Source organism: Motacilla alba, chromosome 3 (assembly GCF_015832195.1).
Source record: "Motacilla alba alba isolate MOTALB_02 chromosome 3, Motacilla_alba_V1.0_pri, whole genome shotgun sequence".
NCBI lineage: Eukaryota > Metazoa > Chordata > Aves > Passeriformes > Motacillidae > Motacilla > Motacilla alba.
In genome coordinates, this window is record NC_052018.1 from 4,032,506 (window position 1) to 4,050,453 (window position 17,948).

At 44.4% G+C, this 17,948-nt stretch overlaps 1 protein-coding gene and 2 non-coding genes across 3 annotated transcripts; 2 read left to right on the top strand and 1 right to left on the bottom strand.

Annotated features, from left to right (window-relative positions):
• Nucleotides 1-1,350: 1,350 nt before the first annotated feature.
• On the bottom strand, nt 1,351-1,423 carry TRNAR-ACG. Its single transcript has one exon. It is a non-coding gene; the product is annotated as a tRNA-Arg (tRNA).
• Nucleotides 1,424-3,086: 1,663 nt separating this feature from the next.
• Nucleotides 3,087-3,158, top strand: TRNAW-CCA. Its single transcript has one exon. It is a non-coding gene; the product is annotated as a tRNA-Trp (tRNA).
• An 11,766-nt stretch (nt 3,159-14,924) lies between these two features.
• LOC119699870 (gallinacin-10-like) lies at nt 14,925-15,470 on the top strand. Its single transcript, XM_038133900.1, has 2 exons — nt 14,925-15,085; nt 15,334-15,470. Exons 1-2 carry the CDS (start codon nt 15,028-15,030, stop codon nt 15,468-15,470), a joined length of 195 nt encoding a protein of 64 aa, XP_037989828.1. The 5' UTR covers nt 14,925-15,027.
• The last annotated feature ends 2,478 nt before the right edge of the window (nt 15,471-17,948 follow it).

Here is a 17,948-nt window from a genome sequence, read left to right on the forward strand (position 1 = left end):
GCCTCTCTCTGGTATTGTCCCTTCCTGCACAGCAAAACTTCCCTCTCATCAGGGCAGGCTCTGACTGGACATACTGGTGAAAAAAATTCTCTGTGAGATGGTAAATCACCAAGAGATGAGCCCAGAGAGGCTGTGGCCTCTACATCCTTGGAGATATTCATAGTCTGAGCATGCAGTCCTGATCTGCACGTCATAAATTAGGCAGAAGTCTGGACTGGAGACCACCACGTGTCATTTCCAACATGATTCACTGTTATTTGATGTAAAATTCCCATTTCCACATTCTTTTGTTGCTTCATCCCACATTTGCACACTCATGGTGCTGTCATCACTGTTTTTGTACCTTCACTGTGTCTGTGGCTTGGGCCAGGAAGGTTGAAGGTGTCCATGTGCAGGGTAGCCCAGACCAATTGGCCATCAAGCAAGATTTTGCTACAGCTCACCTGCCCACCCCTCTCTCACCAGGCTGGAGCAAGTGGAGGTGGTCTTGGGCTAAGCTTTCCCCTCCACTGGGCACCACAGCTCCAGAGAGTTCTATAAGGCCTGGGAAACACATCCCATAGCAAGGCAAGATGTGCCCTCCAACCTCCAGAGCAGCTCAGCTGAGCCTGGAGCTCAGTACTGACATCTCCTCTCCTGGGTGGTGGAACCGGTGGGACCACAGGTGAGGAGGGCAAGGCTGACATGGAATGGGCAGGTGGGAGCAAGGTGAGATCCTGCCACTTCCCTTTAACCACCAATAAATCCAGGTGGTCCTGAAGTGAGGACAGCAGGTGGGATCAGAGGCTGGGGCCAGTTGCTCAGAGGACCATGAACACACCTAACTATGGATCAGGAGTCTGCAGGTTTAAGTCCTGCCTGGATCACCCTGAAACGGGTGGTGGAGGTGACAAGGAACAGCTGTCTTCCTCAGGTCCTTAACCTTCCAGGCTTTTTTTCCATCTCCCCAACGTCACCATCACACAGAACATCATTTTGTGACATCAAAGCTGTGAGCAGGGCACTGATTCCAGAGCAGAACTTGGCAAGGCACTGACAAAGGGCAGCAGGAACAGTGAGAGCCTTGGAGGGGGTTAGGGACCAAGGCACATGAGGTGCCAGGACATCCTGGGAGTGCTGGTTCTGTCCTGGCTGTGGAACACCAGTACAGGAGCTACCTGCATTCCCAGGAGGCACCTGCATTCTGCTGTGGGATTTTCTGTGGTGTCGCTGTCTCTGGTGTGGGCCCCATCCCTGCCCCTTTTGGAGTGTGGGACAGGACATCAGGAGCTTGAGGGAGGATGGATGATGGGCAGGAGAAGGCAGGTGCTCAGAAAGGGAGCAGGAGGGATTTGCATGGGCTAAAAGTGCTGAGCCAGGCAGGAGTCGAACCTGCAATCTCCTGATCCGTAGTCAGGCGCGTTGTCCATTGCGCCACTGGCCCTGTCCCCTGGTCACTCCCGTGTCCCTGCCAGGCTGGCCGTGTCCTTCCTTCTGTGGAACAGCCTCTGCTCCCACCACAGAGACCCCCAAACCACACCCAGTTCAGCATCCAGCAGTGAAGGGTCCCCTGGAGCACCAGCCCCTGACCCCAACCCCCTCAGTGCCTGGTGGTGGCCCTTTGCTTTGGCTTTGGACTGAGCTCAGCTGCTCTGTGTACATGTCCTGCTGCAGGGACATGTCTGGGAGACCCTGTCAGAGGTGAAACCAAAGTCAAGATAAATCATTTTCCTCACTGTCCTTTTGGCCATTGAGGAAGGAATTGTATCGTCCCAGAGTGTTCTGCCCTTGGGAAGTCCATGGTCCCCGTCTCCACCCATCATCACATTCTTTCTTCATTTCAGGAATATTCTCACCTGGACTCTGAAGTGGGATGGACCGGAGTCTTCTTTTTTACTCTTTTCTTGAGAAAAACTCCTCATGGTGTTCATCAGAAACCTCTCTCTATTGTCATTATCTTACACTGAATCTTTGTCCTTAAACACTCCAAGAGCACCCTGGATTGACTGTACCACCCCACACTGCTCTTCCAGGGAAATATCACATGGAGATAAGTCCAGGTCCCCCAGGAGTGACTGAGCCTGCAGTTGTGAAATTTTTTCCACTTTTCAGAGAAAGCCTTCACTCCCTTCAGCTTCCTCATGGGGCAAAGTGCAGCAGACACCCACCACACCTCCCTGCTTTGTCCTTCACTTTGGTTATGACCTGTGCCCTGTGAATCATGGGTTTGATATCCATGCATCTTCCAGGTGAATGGGGCTTCTTTCCCCAGGGAGGTGCTGGGCTGTGAAGTTTTTGCTTTTTTTTTCTTAAAGTTGGGATTAAATGTGTGAGATGGAATTTCATGTTTGGACTCAGATGTTTATTAGTTCTTATCTGTATTATAGTTTTACAAACTGTGAGTTCTACAGTATTTAATTTAACAAACTAAAAATGGAATTGTATCTCACTCTATAAGGTTTTTTAAGGATAAACTGTTTAATTAAGAAATGACACTTTAATTATTTTTATTTTTGACTTAATAACTAACTACTTGTGGATTGCAATTTTTTTAAAAATCTAATTACACAATACTACTCAAACCTACAAAGGAGAAGGTGAAGAAGAACTAGCTTCTGCTCTATATCTTGTTTTATATATATTACTATATTCTAAAACCTTAAACTCTAAGTTTTCTACTATGTGATATCACACACTTCTATTCAAACTCCACACCCATAATCCCAGTTCTGTCATTCGGTTTTGGAAGCTTTTCCACGACCTCAGGTCAAATGCAGTGTTCTCTTAGAGGTCAGTGTCTGTCAGCACAGAAAGGCTAAAATTCTTAGTAACCAGGGTTCCAACACTGGCCCACCATTTTTCCTGTCCCTCTGGAGACACCACATCCAGGAGTCTGTTTCTCCTGGGAGAGGCTCTGCAGGGTTGCTCTGGGCAGTGGCCATTTTTGGCCTTCTTCCTCTGAAGTGTCTCATTTAGAGCCCTCTTTCTTTAGCAAGGCAAGGCAGGCAATCATGGTGCCACCTGTGTCAGGTGAAACAAAATTCCCATTCCCTGAAAGAATTCCCCAAATTCCAGGATGATATTTCAGCAGGAAATGTCCCACCCCTGACCTCGTGGCGCAATGGCAGCGCGTCTGACTCCAGATCAGAAGGCTGTGTGTTCAAATCACACCGGGGTCAGGATGTCCCCTTGCATCTCCTGGACATTTCTTTTTGCCCTCCCACTCCATAACTCTGCACCCCAAATCCCTTCGGAAGGGCAGTGGGTGAGCCACGGCAGAGTGGTCTTTCCTTGCTGGATGAGTGTTCAAAGTGTCTTCAAAGTTATGCGTCTTCAAAATATAACTTCAACTTTCCCTTATCCTATGTTTGCAAAGCTGACAGGAATACAGGGCACCCCAGATGTGGCTTCATGTCTGGGCATCAATTCTTCTGGTCCCAAAACCCCTTTGGAAAGACAAGGAACTGTTAGGGGGGATAAGATCCCTTTGTACGTTCTTCCTTGGATTGAATAATCCCAATTTCTCCTCATCTCTCTCCACATCCCCCACATCCAGCTCCCCCACCACCTTGATGGCTCTCACTGAATTTGCTTTATGATGTCAGTGAGGCTTTTTTGTTGATTCTGTTGAAACACCTGGCTGTGGGGAGCCTAAGCTGTGCCATCTGGACTGGTCATCAGGATCTTTAACTCTCTGCTTAGTCTTCTCTTGATTCCCCATGGTGAGATGGACAGAGGGGATGGAGGGCTGGAAAGAGGGCTTGAATCTGTAGGAATGACCTTGTATGAGTTATAATTCATAAAAAATAGTTGAACTTCTTTAAGGGCTCTTTCAAGGTGAATTTAAAAATATGTAAACAGGAGACATACTGAGATAAGACAATGGATCAATAAGAAATACAAGAACCTAAGATCTCTTATTCCATAACTCCTGGAGTGCCACCAAAAGGTTGAGTGAGCAGGGATTTCCTCAAGATGTCGCTGCCTCACTGCTTTCAATGTCACAGAATCATCGAGGTTGAAAAAGACCTCCAAGATCATTAAGTCAAATGTCCTTGTCTTTGGCTCTGTCTCCATAATGTGATTTTCTGTCCCTTTGACTTCTCAGAATGGAAAGAAACTCAGGTATTTCCTTTTGTAAATCTTCCACAGATCAAAAAGCCCCCAAACAGTGCAATTTTCAAGATGCTGTTGTTGGGACAACTGGCACTCTCTTGAAAGGATATTTGGTAGGAAGCATTATTCTTGAAGACTTCCCATCAGAAGTATTTTCACTGCAGGCAACAGGAACAGTTTTACATTTCATAAAAAATTCTGAGTTCACAACTACTCTCACTTTTCAAAGGGCCAAACTCTTAAGACTTCTGAAAGCCTTTTTTTTTTTTTTTATTTTTTTTTAAGCAGGAGCATTTTGAGTCACAATCTAGAGAAGATGTCCCTGCCCATGACAGAGGGGTTGGGATGAGAGGATCTTCAAGGTCCCCTTTCAACCCAAACCATTTGATGATTCTGTGAAGAGCTCGGTGATGAGGTTTAATCAAAGGGACACTTCAACAGAGGGTAGAACTTGATGCCTCCCATTCAAGGAAAGTTGTCATAAGCTACTTAATAACCAATATTATTTCATAATCTTGAGACTCTCCAAATGTTTCCAGTGAAAATACTCTGTCTTGAATAAACAGGGAAATCTTGGAGGCCTCATCAAATGGTGAAATGTGAGGAAGAAAGGCTTAAAATATTCCATATTGCTGTAAATTCCTGTAACAAATTCTCTTTCCTAAATAACTTTATTTTCCAGTGAAAATCCAGTTCTCGGGGAGTTGTGATCAGCCCTATCAAGGTCTGTTACACAAAGTAGTTTACTCTGAATATTGACTTAGAAGTAGATTTACCAGAGGATGTGAAACCTGCAGCTGGGAGTCCTTCACACGGGAACAGATTGGGTTCAACTCTGGACTTTTTGTGTCTGGTAAAAATGTTTTTCTGTGGAAACTTGAACTATGTTTTGTCAGGCAGCAAGGTTGGTTTGTTTTGGTTTTTTGGTTTTTTTTTCCTCTGTCTGTATAAGCAACAGTGTCACTCCTGTGTCACCAGGCTTCCTACTAGAATGACCCCATGACTGTTTTGGAAGCTGAAGTTTTGTTTTCATTTCTCTCCACCCTGTTGGTTCAAGTCTCAGTGTCCAAGTTGAGGACAAAGTCACATCTCCCTGTGAGCAACCAAGGAAAGTTTGTTTGTGGTCTGCTGGACCTTCCTAAGGATAAAGACCACACAGAATGGGTGAGGTTGGAAGGCACCACTGGAGGTCATTTGGCCCAACCTTCCTGCTCAAGCAGGCTCATCCTAGAAGACATTGCACAGGATTGTGTCCAGACAGTTCTGGAATATCTCTAGTGTGGGAGATTCCACACCCTCTCTGGGCAACTTGTAGGTCCTCCTGTTTGTGGAGGGAGGCTCATTCCATGCCAAAAAAAAAAAAAAAAAAAAAAAAAAAAAAAAAAAATCTTTAGCCTTTATTCCCTCAGCACTTGAACCAATCAATGAAGTGACTGCTGGAGAAGTGATGGAGGAACCTATTAACATTTAGATACCAGGAAGAATTTCTTCATGGAAAGGGTGATCAGGAGTTGGAAGGGGCTTTCCAGGGAGGTGGTGGAGTTTCCATCCCTGGAAGTGTCCATGGAATTACTGGACATGGCACTCAGTGCTCTGACAAGGTGGGGATCAGTCACAGACTGGACTCAGTGGTCTGGGAGCTCTTTCCCAACCTAAATAATTCAGTAATTCTGTGATTCTAACAGACTTTGTGTCTCCCATTTCCTCTGGCCAAGCCTGTCCCTGGTGCTCTCATCCCTTCCCTGTTTACATCTATATCTCACTCCTGCCTTAGTGTGGAGCAGGATGGGAGTGCCAGGGCTGTGACTGCTCAGTCTTGCATGTGGGAATGAATTTTTATAAATATCTTCAGCAATGGCATGGAAAAAAAACCCAAAGAGTGGGGTTTTGGCAATTTTATTCCAGCTATTTAAAAGCCACATTGACAGCAGGGACCTTCCTAAAATGGAGAAAGTGGGAAAATATATAACAGAAGTGCTCAGGGGTAATGGATTTAGGGCAAAATAACTCAGGTTGTGACACTGGGTAATTTCTTTCCCAATGTACATTTTGTTGACAGCATGTGGTTGATATTTATCTTTCTCTGCAATCAGAAGGCAGAAGGGTTTTCAGCTTGTACACTGATATCTTTAAAATCAGGCCATAAACCAGTATGGGATGGATTATCAGCTAAGAATCTTCAAGAGAGAAATATTTCCTTGGATTTATTTCAGGGGAAAACAACAATAAAAAAGGCTCAAAGCAATTTCTTATCTCTATCTCTGTTGCAATCCCCAAGCCTGAAAATTGGCAAACTTCTTTGTCGTCAGATTCCAGACCTTAAATCATAATTAATTTCTTGTAAACTCTTTTTTTTTTCTATTTTTTTCAGCTGTTTTGCCAGGTGCAGACCCAGGATGTACTCATGAGTGATTTTCAAGTTGCTGTCTTAGGAACTGGGTGAATATCAGAACAAATTCCCAGGAAACCTGGACGAAGCACAGGGACCAGCCTTGGGAGCAGACACCAAGGCTGGCAGCGAGATGTAATCAAGAGTAGATTTTTAAAATTAATAAATGTCTAAATGAACACAAGCCAGAGCTCATCAGTTTGTAGGTATCCCATCATCCTAATTGCATCCCCTTCTCTATCACAATCCATTAGCTTTTCAAAGCCCCAAAAGTGTGTTAGACGCTTTTTATGCCTTATATTTGCAGTGAAAAAGTCATGATGGGAATTTTTCCCAAGGAAGAAAATGGCAAGATGAGGCTGGAGCAGATGGCCCTGCTCAGCATATCATTCCCCATCTCCCAAAGTTGATAGAGGAATAATATAGCTCTTAGACTTTTGAGCATGCAAAATCAACCAAACTTCTTTCCTTTGCCTGAGCTTTTCCCTGGGATTTTGTCCCTTATGTAAGAACAGGAGCTGTCCGCAAATGGGATTTGATCCAACAGCTTGGCTGCTTCCTTCCTTCCTTCCTTTATGCTTCTGGGATTTTATATCATATTTCTGTAACCAAAACTGCTCTTGCAACTAAATCACTGCACAGGACCTATGTCCTTTACATGGTGCAAACAGCTGATTAAATACAGAGCTGCTGTAATCTGAAGGGCCAATTAGATTTTAGGGTAAAAGCCAGATATTTCACTTACTTGTGGTGTGATTGAAATAGCTTTGGTCTGAATAATGTACCAGCAGAACTGCTGAGTGTCCTGGGGCAGGAGGAGTGAGTGGAGGGGAAGGAGGGAAGGAAAGGCTCTATCTACCCTCTCCTGTGAGAACATCCATAACAAAATGTCCTGGAGCAGCACCCTGTCCATGTTGGCATTAAAATAGTGGAGGGACAGAGGTACAGGGCCTGGCTCTGTAATATCAGCTAAACTGGCTCAGTCTTGGCCCAGAACAACTGTCTAGGGGGGCTGGTGTGGGCTAGGAACCACTCCCTGTGGATAGTTTTAATCCAGCCACCTGTTCCTGAAGCTGAAGGAATTTAACAGTATGGATGTGGCCAGCCACCCTTGTTCCCTCAGAATCACAGAATGGTTTGGGCTGGAAAGGACCTTTGTACCCACACCCACAAACTCAACCTCACTGCCCCTCTGGAGGGCTGGAGATGGGGGTAAAAGGTGGGTTAAACTCTGTTTTATACCCCCAGCAAAGGCGTGGGAGTGAAAACATGCAGATGACTTAAGAAATGCAGCCCCTAAATGCTGCTAGGAAGTCTTGGCTTTTCCAAAGGTCAGTTTCCTAGAAGCGTGTGGCTCATTACCCAGCAGGAATCCCATCCTTGAAGGAGGGGGTGAGGTGCTGCTGTTTTCAAGACATGGTTTCCCAGGAAAGTCATGCACAGGGGAGCAGGAGCTATTGGCTCTGCGTGGCTCTGTGGAGACCTCTGTGCAGAGGGGGCTTGGGGTCATTGAAAATCATCTTGAACGTTTTGTAAACTTCAGCAGATGAGTGTCAGGATGGTTTAAGCCATGTCAACATGTCTGTGAGGAAGGGAGATAAAAAATTAACAACTCTGTGTCTTCCCTGTTTTTTGAGGGATTCTTCCATGCTGGAGCTGTACAGCTGCTGCAATGTCAGCCCTGCTCCCAGCTGAGGCTGGAGCAAACCTCATCCCCCAGCATGGAGACCAGCTTGGTGGGGAAAAAAAATCTGTGAATGGAGAGATGAAATGAAAGAGATGAAATGAAAGGAGAGGAAGAAAGTATATTTAGATGGTGTTGCCAGAGGTTCATCTGATAGACCACAGAGTGGAATGTTTTGGGTTGGAAGGGACCTTAAAGATCATCCAGTTCCATCCTGTGCCATGGGCAGGGACACCTTCCACTATCCCAGGTTGCTCCAAGCCCTGTCCAGCCTGGCCTTGGAGACTTTCAGGGATGGGGCAGCCACAGCTTCTCTGGGGAACCTGTGCCAGGGCCTCACCACCCTCATGCTTATCTCAAGGAGATATTTAAAGGATATCAGATATCAAAGGAATGCTCAAAGTCCTGTCTCTATGACTCCTAAGAAATAACACAATCATCTAAAAAGCGCTTTCCATCCACAAAGGGTATAATTTCAGGAAAAAAAAGTTTCAAGGAAAAAACATTAACTCAAATTTAAAGTCGGACCCAGGAAGCAAACAATTGGGTGATGTATGAGCAAGTGAAGAGCCAGGCACGGCCACTTCTCATCCCCAGCAGATGTGGCCCACTGGGTGGGAGAAAGCAAACTCCACCCCCGGCTCTGGCCCCTGCATTACACAATGCCCAGATTGGCTCACTGGAAATTGGTGACGTGCTTGATGATGTCATGACTTGCACAACTGGGTTTTGTCCCTGATATTGACCTTTGAAGTTGTGGGCTGCTTTACAGAGGGCTAGAAATGAGATAACTGAGTAAATCAAAGTATCTAATTATTTCAGGTGACTCCTCCAGGTAGATGGTTTTCTCTATCCTTTAGAAGTGTCCAAGGCCAGGTTGGATGGGGCTTGGAGCAACCTGGGATAGTGGAAGGTGGCCCTGCTTATGGCAGGAGGTGGAACTAAATGTTCTTTAAGGTCCTTCCAACCCAAACCTTCCTGTGATATGACATTTCAAGCCACCTTTTATAACTGAATGGACACACTTTTTTGTTAGATTAGTGATACCTTTTCTTTTAGTGTTATCCCTCACTACGTGCAATCTGTACAAGTGGAGATCTGCAGTGGCTGTCTCACAGAGTGGGATTTACGCATCCATAATCACTCTGATTTCTCTTGGGGACGGTGATATCCAAGCAGAGACAGGAATGAAAAACTCATGCAATTCCAAACTTTGATCAGGACACTGACCTGTGTAGACGACAGATATTTAGATCTCAAAAAGATTATTGTTATTAGTTATAATTTATAGCAGAAGAAAGATTGCTAGCAGCAGGACAGAGGAATTCACGGCAACTGAACCACGAGGGAGGGAGAAGGACAACTGATGAAGCATCCTATAAAAGGCTCATTTGCAGCCGGTGCCAAACCAGACAAATATGAATAATTAACAGAATTACAGAATCATTAGGTTGGAAGAGACCTTCAAGATCATCAAGTCCAACCCATGTCCTAACACCTCAACTAAACCATGGCACCAAGTGCCACATCCAATCTCTTTTAAGCATATCCAGGGATGGTGACTCCACCACCTTCCTGGGCAGGCCATTCCAGAACTTGATCATTCTTTCTGTAAAAAACTTCCTCCTAATATCCAATAAATATTTCCCTTGGTGCAGCTTAAGACTGTGTCCTCCCATTCTGTCAGCTGCAATATGTAATGATTGTAATATGATTAGCTGCAAATACAGTCTGGAACTCATAACAGTGCCTTTCTCTGGGTTCTGAGATGACATCATTTGACCATACCTATATTGTGCAATTTTTGGCTTCCAGTCCAAGGTGACCACACCAGGCTGCCCGCTGGAATAGCTCCTAGCCAGGACTAATCATTGAAACAGCCCAGGAATTTTTGGCAGAGGGCTAGCAGAGGACAAAACTGCCAAGGCTGTTCTAATAATTGAATATTGTGGATGATGAATTTTCAGTGGTCACATCCTGAATCACTGCTCACACTCTGCTGCCTGAATTGGCTGCAGCTCAATAAATTGTAATGTGATCTTGGATGAGGCAGGCACAAGGGAGTTGTCTACTGCAGATGAGAACAAGGAGAAGGCCAATGCCATGCTGACCTGATTGATTATAGATATAAATATATATTAATCCAATTCTTGTGGCTGCAGTGTTAGCAGCTTCCTACCTAACAAGAAACAGTGGAATTCCATGATTCTGGTTTTGATGATGATGATGGTGCCAAAGGCAGCAGAAACTACCCAATACACCACAGGGGTAGACATTTAAATGATGCATAGAGGGAAGCATTTAGACCCTGCTCACTGTCTAACAAAGACACTTCTGGTGTTTTAGCTCGTCATGAGCTGTACAAGAACTCCCAAAAATCAAGGCTTCTGAGTTATTCTGTAGGATACCATCCACAGAGAAGTCTCAGTATTTTTTGGGAAAAGCATCAGCACTAGGGCTGTGCGACAGATCAGGGGACTCCTCATCAGGACCAGAGAAGTACCAGTCTTTTCTCCACAGCCTACAGGAGATCCTGCCTTCCTCCTTCCCCTCAAACACTCATTATTATTCTTTCTCACCCACCCCTCCACAGAGGAATTCCCTTTTAGCTTAGAGGCACAGAGGACAGTACATTCTCCCAGCTGGTGTTGAGTGCTGTCATTAAAATTTCTGTTTAATGTTGACTCAGTGTCTGGATTGCAACAGGAGGGCACAAGCAGCTGAGATCAAAGCAGCCAAGGCCAGGTAATAATTCACCAAGTTCCCAGACCTCAGCACGGCACCATCCCTGAACCTTAAATGTACAGGGACCTCCCCTTGTGCCCTTTCAGTGACACCAGCCAGTGTCTCACACACCAGGATTCATTAACTCATCTGCTGTATTTCTTCTCATCTAAAAATTTTAGGATATTTCTTTAATAGGAGACCTTTGTAGCTGTTGCCAAACGCAGTGAGGACTGATGGAGAAACAGAGGTAAAACCTGCCCTGTGCACTCATGTAGCCCATGGGAAATGGCACAAACCACTCTAATGACAAGTGGCTTGTGGGAAGATTGTGGGCAAGAGCCAAGTGTATCCATTAGAGGATGTCCACTAATAAATTTTCATGGATGAAGCAACCTTGGCCTTCATTTTCCCATTCTCATTGTGCAATTGTCGTAGTTGAGACAGAGACAGTACAAAGCAGCACACTCCATTTTCAGAAGGCTGCAAACAGTTTTTATTATAGCATCCATGCTTTTTATACATTCTTACAAAACTCATAAGTTTACACTTTATTAATTGGTCACAAAAGATGAGCAAAGTTCTTATTTGAATAGGCAGTTGCAGGTTTCTCTTATTCATCCTTCTTTCTTTCTTGGTTTCTATGTCAACAACCTTGGTAGAAAATTCTTTCAGGTGTAAACGTGGGTTCTCTTATGAAACTTCTCTCTGGCTCACAGAAGTCACTGTAAAACCTCTTCCTCATGCCCTTAGCAGGATGATGTCAAAGGGTAGAAACATGGAATCACAGAATGGTTTGGGCTGGAAGGGACCTTAAAGACCATCCAGTTTCAATGCTCTGCCATGGGCAGGGACACCTTCTACTACCCCAGGTCCCTCTAAGCCTCATCCAGCCTGGTTTTGAACAGTTCCAAGGATATTCCACCTTCCATTAGACCAGGCTGTTCCAGATGGAGCAATCTGGGGTAGTGGAAGATGTTCCTGCCCATGGAAGAGGTGGAACTGGATGATCTTTAAGGTCCCTTCTGACCCAAACCTTTTCATGATTCTATGATTCTTTAACAATGATTTGTGCTATCATTAGGAAAGCCAGGAGAATACTGGATAGTGTTTTAACATGCATTTGGTTTTAATGGAACATAAGCACATGGTTTCTTAAATAACCATGTGCCTACGAAAATTTAAAGGCATGTTTATATTTACAATGGTAAAAGGAAGTTTTGCCACCATCCAAATACATGTACCCTATTTTAAACAATCTTTCTCAAAAGCATAGTAGTTCTTAGACTTCTTTTCATTTGCCATTAGCTGATGAGTCACACTTAAGAGAAAACACTGAGGCAAACTCCTCCTATATAACACCATGTATGGTGCTTGCTGTGAATTATTATGGGGGTAGTTTGTTACCCAAGGAGGGAACAAGAGAAGAAAAACCCCTGTCTTGCAGAAGACTGAAAAACATCAGCTTGAAAGGCTGTTTGCAAAGATTTTCCCCACTCCACATTACAGATTTTCCTGTGATTTTTTTCAGTATCACCTTTGGAAAGGGGCTGCCAGGGCAAAATTCAGGAAAATTGAATTGCAAAGTCCCCCCAGCTCCTCTTTGTTTAGAGAGCTTGATTTCTCTGGGATAGGAACTTGCAGCTCCTTGAATTCCCAGCTCATGTGTGGAAGTTAATGTTCAACAGAGATCTCCAGGACTTCATCCTGGCTCTGGGTACTGTGGGATAGAGTTCCATGCACACACTTCCATGTTCCAGCCCCAGGTCACTGCTGTGCTGCATGAATTGTTCTGCTCCTTGCCTGTTTTATACAAGTTTTGCCTGGTTTTAAGCAACCAGTTTGCTCCTGTCTTTGTTTTTGTTAGGAGTCAAAGTCATGGAATTTTCCTCTTGCTCTGAGTGACATTTACAGGTTGCCTGTGCTAGCAGGGCTCAAAGTGTTGGCCACTTCCATAGAATCATGGAATCATGGAATCCTTGAAGAGTTTGGGTTGGAAAGGACCTTAAAGCTCATCTCATTCCAACCCCCTGCCATGGGCAGGGACACCTTCCACTGGACCAGATTGTTCCAAGCCCCATCCTTGATTGTTTCCAGGGGTATCCACCACCTCTCTGGGCAACCTGTGCCAGGGTTTTGCCATCCCTATTGCAAAAATCTTCTTCCCTGTTTCCTAGAGGGCTGTTCTCTTTCTGCAAGGAAGGAGGCTGTTCAGCAAAATCTGAGTGCTATGGCAATCCATAGAAGTGAAATTATATAGTTTAACTTCAGTAATAGATTGACCCTGTTCCAGAGGAGGGAAAGAGTAAAGCCATGGGAGTGAGTGGAGCTTTTTCAAATAACAAAAAGTAATCACAACCTTTCCCAGTGCTACACTCTGATTTTATTTGGAAACAACACCCCTCTTCCCAAACTTGGATGTCTTATAGACAAGTGCTTCCACTTGCACAGCATTCCCAGCTGTTCTTTCTGTGTGAAAGACAGGTGGGGGGAATTCACATCTCAAAGGGTCTTGAGAAGAACAAAAGGGTTTTATTTTCTGGTTTATTCATGCTGGTATTGCAGGTCAGGTGTTTGCCTCTCTGTATCCCACTAAAGAGAGAAGAGAGGGGTAAGAAATTAAATTTCTTCTCCATTAGAAATGGGGAAAGCTGGAGAGTTGCTGGTAAAGGAAAAGATCATTTTCCAGGCAAGGGTATTAAAAAAAAAAAAAAAGAAAGAGCACTTGGCATTTCTTGGTTAATTAGATTTTATGAGTGGAAGAGGGAAATCAGTGTTTATCTTGTTGTTATTTGCTGCATAAACTCACCTTGTTGCCTCTCACTCAGCTGCTCAAGCTGGCCCATTATCGTGCAAATTAAACATAAACCTCAGTAATGTTCTCATCCTTTGAACAATTCTTGGAACAAAAATGCCATTAACTCCAAGTTAAGCATAATGAACGAGGTAATAAGGGAGCAAACCACTGAACCAGAATGTCAGAGGTAGGAACTGCAGAAGCACCTGGGCTGTGAGAGTGTTTAAGCTGTTTATTAGCCCAGGATTTTGTGAAGAAGAACCTTCCCTGCATTGATCTCCTTTTAAGAACATTTACAGCCACAGGGATCATGCTCTGAAGTGAAGCCCCAGAAGATGTTGCCCTTCAAAGCATTGTGTCAGAAATGATTCTTGTGGAATCAGCCCATTCTCCCAACCTTTCAGGGCAATAAGAGGGGAAATATTTGGCATTTCATCACAAACTTGTGCATGTATATGAGGTAGTTTATGTCCTTTAAAGGGAAATAGATATATTAGTGAGTGTTAGAACTCTTAACTCCTGAGGTTTTTAATGTGGACAAACAAACTGAATGCAATGAGGTCAGAATTTGTACCTTAAGGCTGAAGGTAAAGCAATGTGAATGATGTGGGATGAAATGCCAGGCTGGATGGGGCTTGGAGCAACCTGTTCTAGTGGAAATGTCCCTGCCCATGTTGGAATGAGGTGATCTTTAGGGTCCCTTCCAACCCAAATAGTTCTGTGATTCTGTGATACAAGTGAGGACTGAAGGAGGGGGAGAGCTTTGTGCCAGCCCCCGGCGGTGGGTGAGGCTGTCCTGAGACCTGTTTAAAAAGTGACAGAGAACAGTTGCATCACCTCGAGTCTTTCCCAATGCTTTCCTCTGCCTTTGACATCATCCACCTGGCTACAGGGATGGAGAGATGGAGACAAAATGTTACATGAGCTGTCAATGAGTGATGAATCCAAGGTCAAAGCTGGGTCCCCACACCAATGGTCACTGATTTCCAAGTCCCCCTGACCCATTCTGCTGCCTGTGTTGGGAAGAGGTTTCCAAAAGCCATGAAAATTGGTGCAGCTCAGTCAGGCTTGGCTGATGGTCAGATTATATAACTGACACATGAAGTGGAAATTCACCCTTGGGGGGATTGCAACACATTCACTGCCACCTGTGATAAGGGGTCCAGTCTGTCTCCAGAAAGTTCATGGCAGTTACTCATTGACTTGTCACACTTGCACAACCCCAAGGGCCCTATAAATACCAGGTGTCTGTCCCAGCCCTTGCTCAAGCCAGCTCCAGCCATCATTGGCCTTTCAGGTGCTTTGCAGGACCTCACAATCCACAAGCAGCTGACAGCCATGAAGATCCTCTACCTGCTCTTTGCTGTCTTCCTCCTCCTCTTCCAGGCTACTTCAGGTGAGAAGCAAAGCTCCTATAAGGAGAAAAAGGGTTTGTAAACAGAAGAGTGTTCACAGGGGGCAAAAAGCCACCATCAGCTGAAAGGCAAAATCTGATGCCGTGGGGATGGTACCGTGGTGGGACCAGGAGCATCTCTGCTCAGGATGCCTCTCTTGCTAAAAAAGACAACTCATGATTTGTTGAGCATTTACCTCTCATCATTTCAGGCAGAAGGCTGACATTTTAACTCCTGCCACTCCCCACAGGTTCTGCAGACCCTCTTTTTGCTGACACCGTTGAGTGCCGGAGCCAGGGAAAATTCTGCCGTGCCGGGGCGTGCCCACCCACCTTTGCTGCCACGGGGACATGCCACGGGGGGCTGATGAACTGCTGCTCTAAGTAGGTGACAAAACATCTCAGGGGTCTCAGAAGGTCCCCTGTTTTCTCCACTGTTTCTCTGAATAATCAGCAAAACTCCAGGGGGGCTTGCAGGGCAAGCCTTGGTGGGAAGGTCCAGAGGGAGGAGGAACACGAGTATAATGCTGGTGTGTGTTTAGGGAGAAAATTCATTTAAATGGAAGTTATGTATGGGAGAAAGGGTTCAGAATGGTCAAAATTTCCAAGAATTCAGTATTTTTCACTTTGAGTTCTTATGGGAAAAGAAAGAAGTTTCTTCAAGTAATTGTTAGGAAAATACTTCACAGTAATTATACCCATCAGGGGAAGCTTTTATAATCCCTCTGTTTTTATTTTAAAATTTACCTAGAAAATGTACATTTAAAGGGGGAAAATTGTTCACAGAACTCTGTTTTTCAACCTCTCCCCATCTGTCCTTCCTCCCACCACTGCACAGCTCTTAGAAGGGTGAAGAGGAATGAATTTGTCAGTGAGAGGAGACTTGGGTGTGCATTTCACTTTTGACCTTGGAAACCACTTTCTAGTAATGTCTGGAGTTTTCCTGATAGCCAGATTTTTTTTCTTTCCTTAAGGTTTTGAACATGCTTTTGGGGAATGCTCTTCAGCTTAAAATAAAACCTATTCTCCAGCTACTTAATTTTTAGAGTAACTTTGTTGCATTAATGGCCATGAGATGATCCCTGCCAGGTGCAGTGATATTCACACCCCCAAATTCAGTGCTAGATTATGAGACGTTCCTGTACCTTTGATGAAGAGGACTGGTGTGATGATATCCCAGCCATGATGTTCAGGCAGATCCCCAGCCACTGATGTGACAGGGCAGACCTTGGCTCAAAACAAAGGGAGAGCTCAGACCTGTGATGTCTGAATTTTCCAGAACTCCTTATTCTGTGATTCTGTTGTTTATAGAATAGCCAGGGCTTAAAGGTTCCCAGAAACTGAAGACATCTGATGAGGTTGTTCTGGAAAAAAGTTCTATACATTTATTCAGCAAATAGGGATCCTCAGTGGTTTCAGGAAGCCCAAGTAATTCCAATAATAGGACAGGTTTGTTGCCAGGAGAATAGGATGCTAAGGAATAAGATGCTAAGGATGCATTTGGGAATTCAGGAAAGTAAATAGAAGTAACCTGATATTAGATGATTTTACAAAGCAGTGATATGATCCCTCAGTTTCTGTGACCACTCATCCTCCTTGGGAAGCAATTTCCACTGATAGCAAATGGAGTGGGAGGAGCAGATGGGAGATCTCCAACATCAAATTTCTGTCTGAACATCTGCTAGACCTGACACAAAGAAAACTGAGCCTGGGAAAGGAACCCAATTTTCCTACAGAAATACTCTTTCTTGGAAGAATGTAGCTGCTACTGATGGATGTTAGTGTTCAGGATTAAAGTTCTTATATGGGCTGTTTGATTTTCAGCTGAGCTGACCAATACAAGAGTAGAAGTTAAAATCATCAGGGTATGCTGAAGTGTAAAAAATATATACAAATACTATTTTCAGGTGGCTTGAAAACAAATCAGGTGGCTTGAAAACAAATCTTTGAATTTAGACGTGAAGGGCTCGATTCAGCAGGATACATTGAGATGTTTAGTGGCATTTGAGGTGCCTTGGATTTAAATCATATCAATGTATCTGGCTGAGTTAGCTCTAAAGGAAAACACTGATTTTCAGAAAAGAGAGATGTCTGGAGGCCAAGCAGATACCCCAGACCACTTCAGATGGCACTAAATTTGTGTGTTCAGCAACTACATCAATTCGCCAATTTTTTTTTTTTATTTTGGTGCAAACTGAATAAAAAAATGTCATTACAAGTGGTCATATAACTAATTTGCCAGTGGCCACAGTTCTTATACACTGGTTATCTGCAGACCTGGACACCCAGCACACACAGAGATGTAGGTTTTTAAAACTGCAGGCTGAACCCACCTCGTAGGTTCATTTTGAATGGTAATTAAAAGGTATTGGGGGTTTTGGAGAAGGAGCTGAGGTGGAACTGCAGCACAATAACAAGACCCTTTGTATCCTTGCAGGATTTTGGCAGAGTAAGAAGAAAAGGCTTTCCTGGATCAGAGCCCTTGGACCAGCAACATTTTCACTGCCTTGAGGAGCTGATTTTCATGGATTCCTCCTCTATCTAAAGCCTCCTGCAAATGAGCTTTAAAAGAAGCTTCCAGAGGGCATGTCCTGTTAGCACACCGCTTCTGGAGATCCGGGTTTTTCCTTGCTGAAGTCACTCCCTTTTTGCTTTTAATACTCAAGCCACTTTGGCTCCTTGGCCACCTATTCCAGCCTACCTCACAGGGGCGTTTGGAGGTTCAATCACTTCAGGTTCATGCAGCTCTTGGAGGATGTGAAGCAGTAAATATATTATTATTTTATTCACACAAGAAAATAAAGGTTTTCCTAAACCAAAACCCATGATCTTTGTTGTTACTGACAGTAATTTCCTCTCTGGTTTT

Coding starts and splice junctions, on each gene's coding strand:
- LOC119699870 (XM_038133900.1), top strand. CDS start 15,028: ATGAAGATCCTCTACCTGCTCTTTGCTGTCTTCCTCCTCCTCTTCCAG. Junction 15,086..15,333: donor CCTCTTCCAGGCTACTTCAG/GTGAGAAGCAAA, acceptor CACTCCCCACAG/GTTCTGCAGACCCTCTTTTT.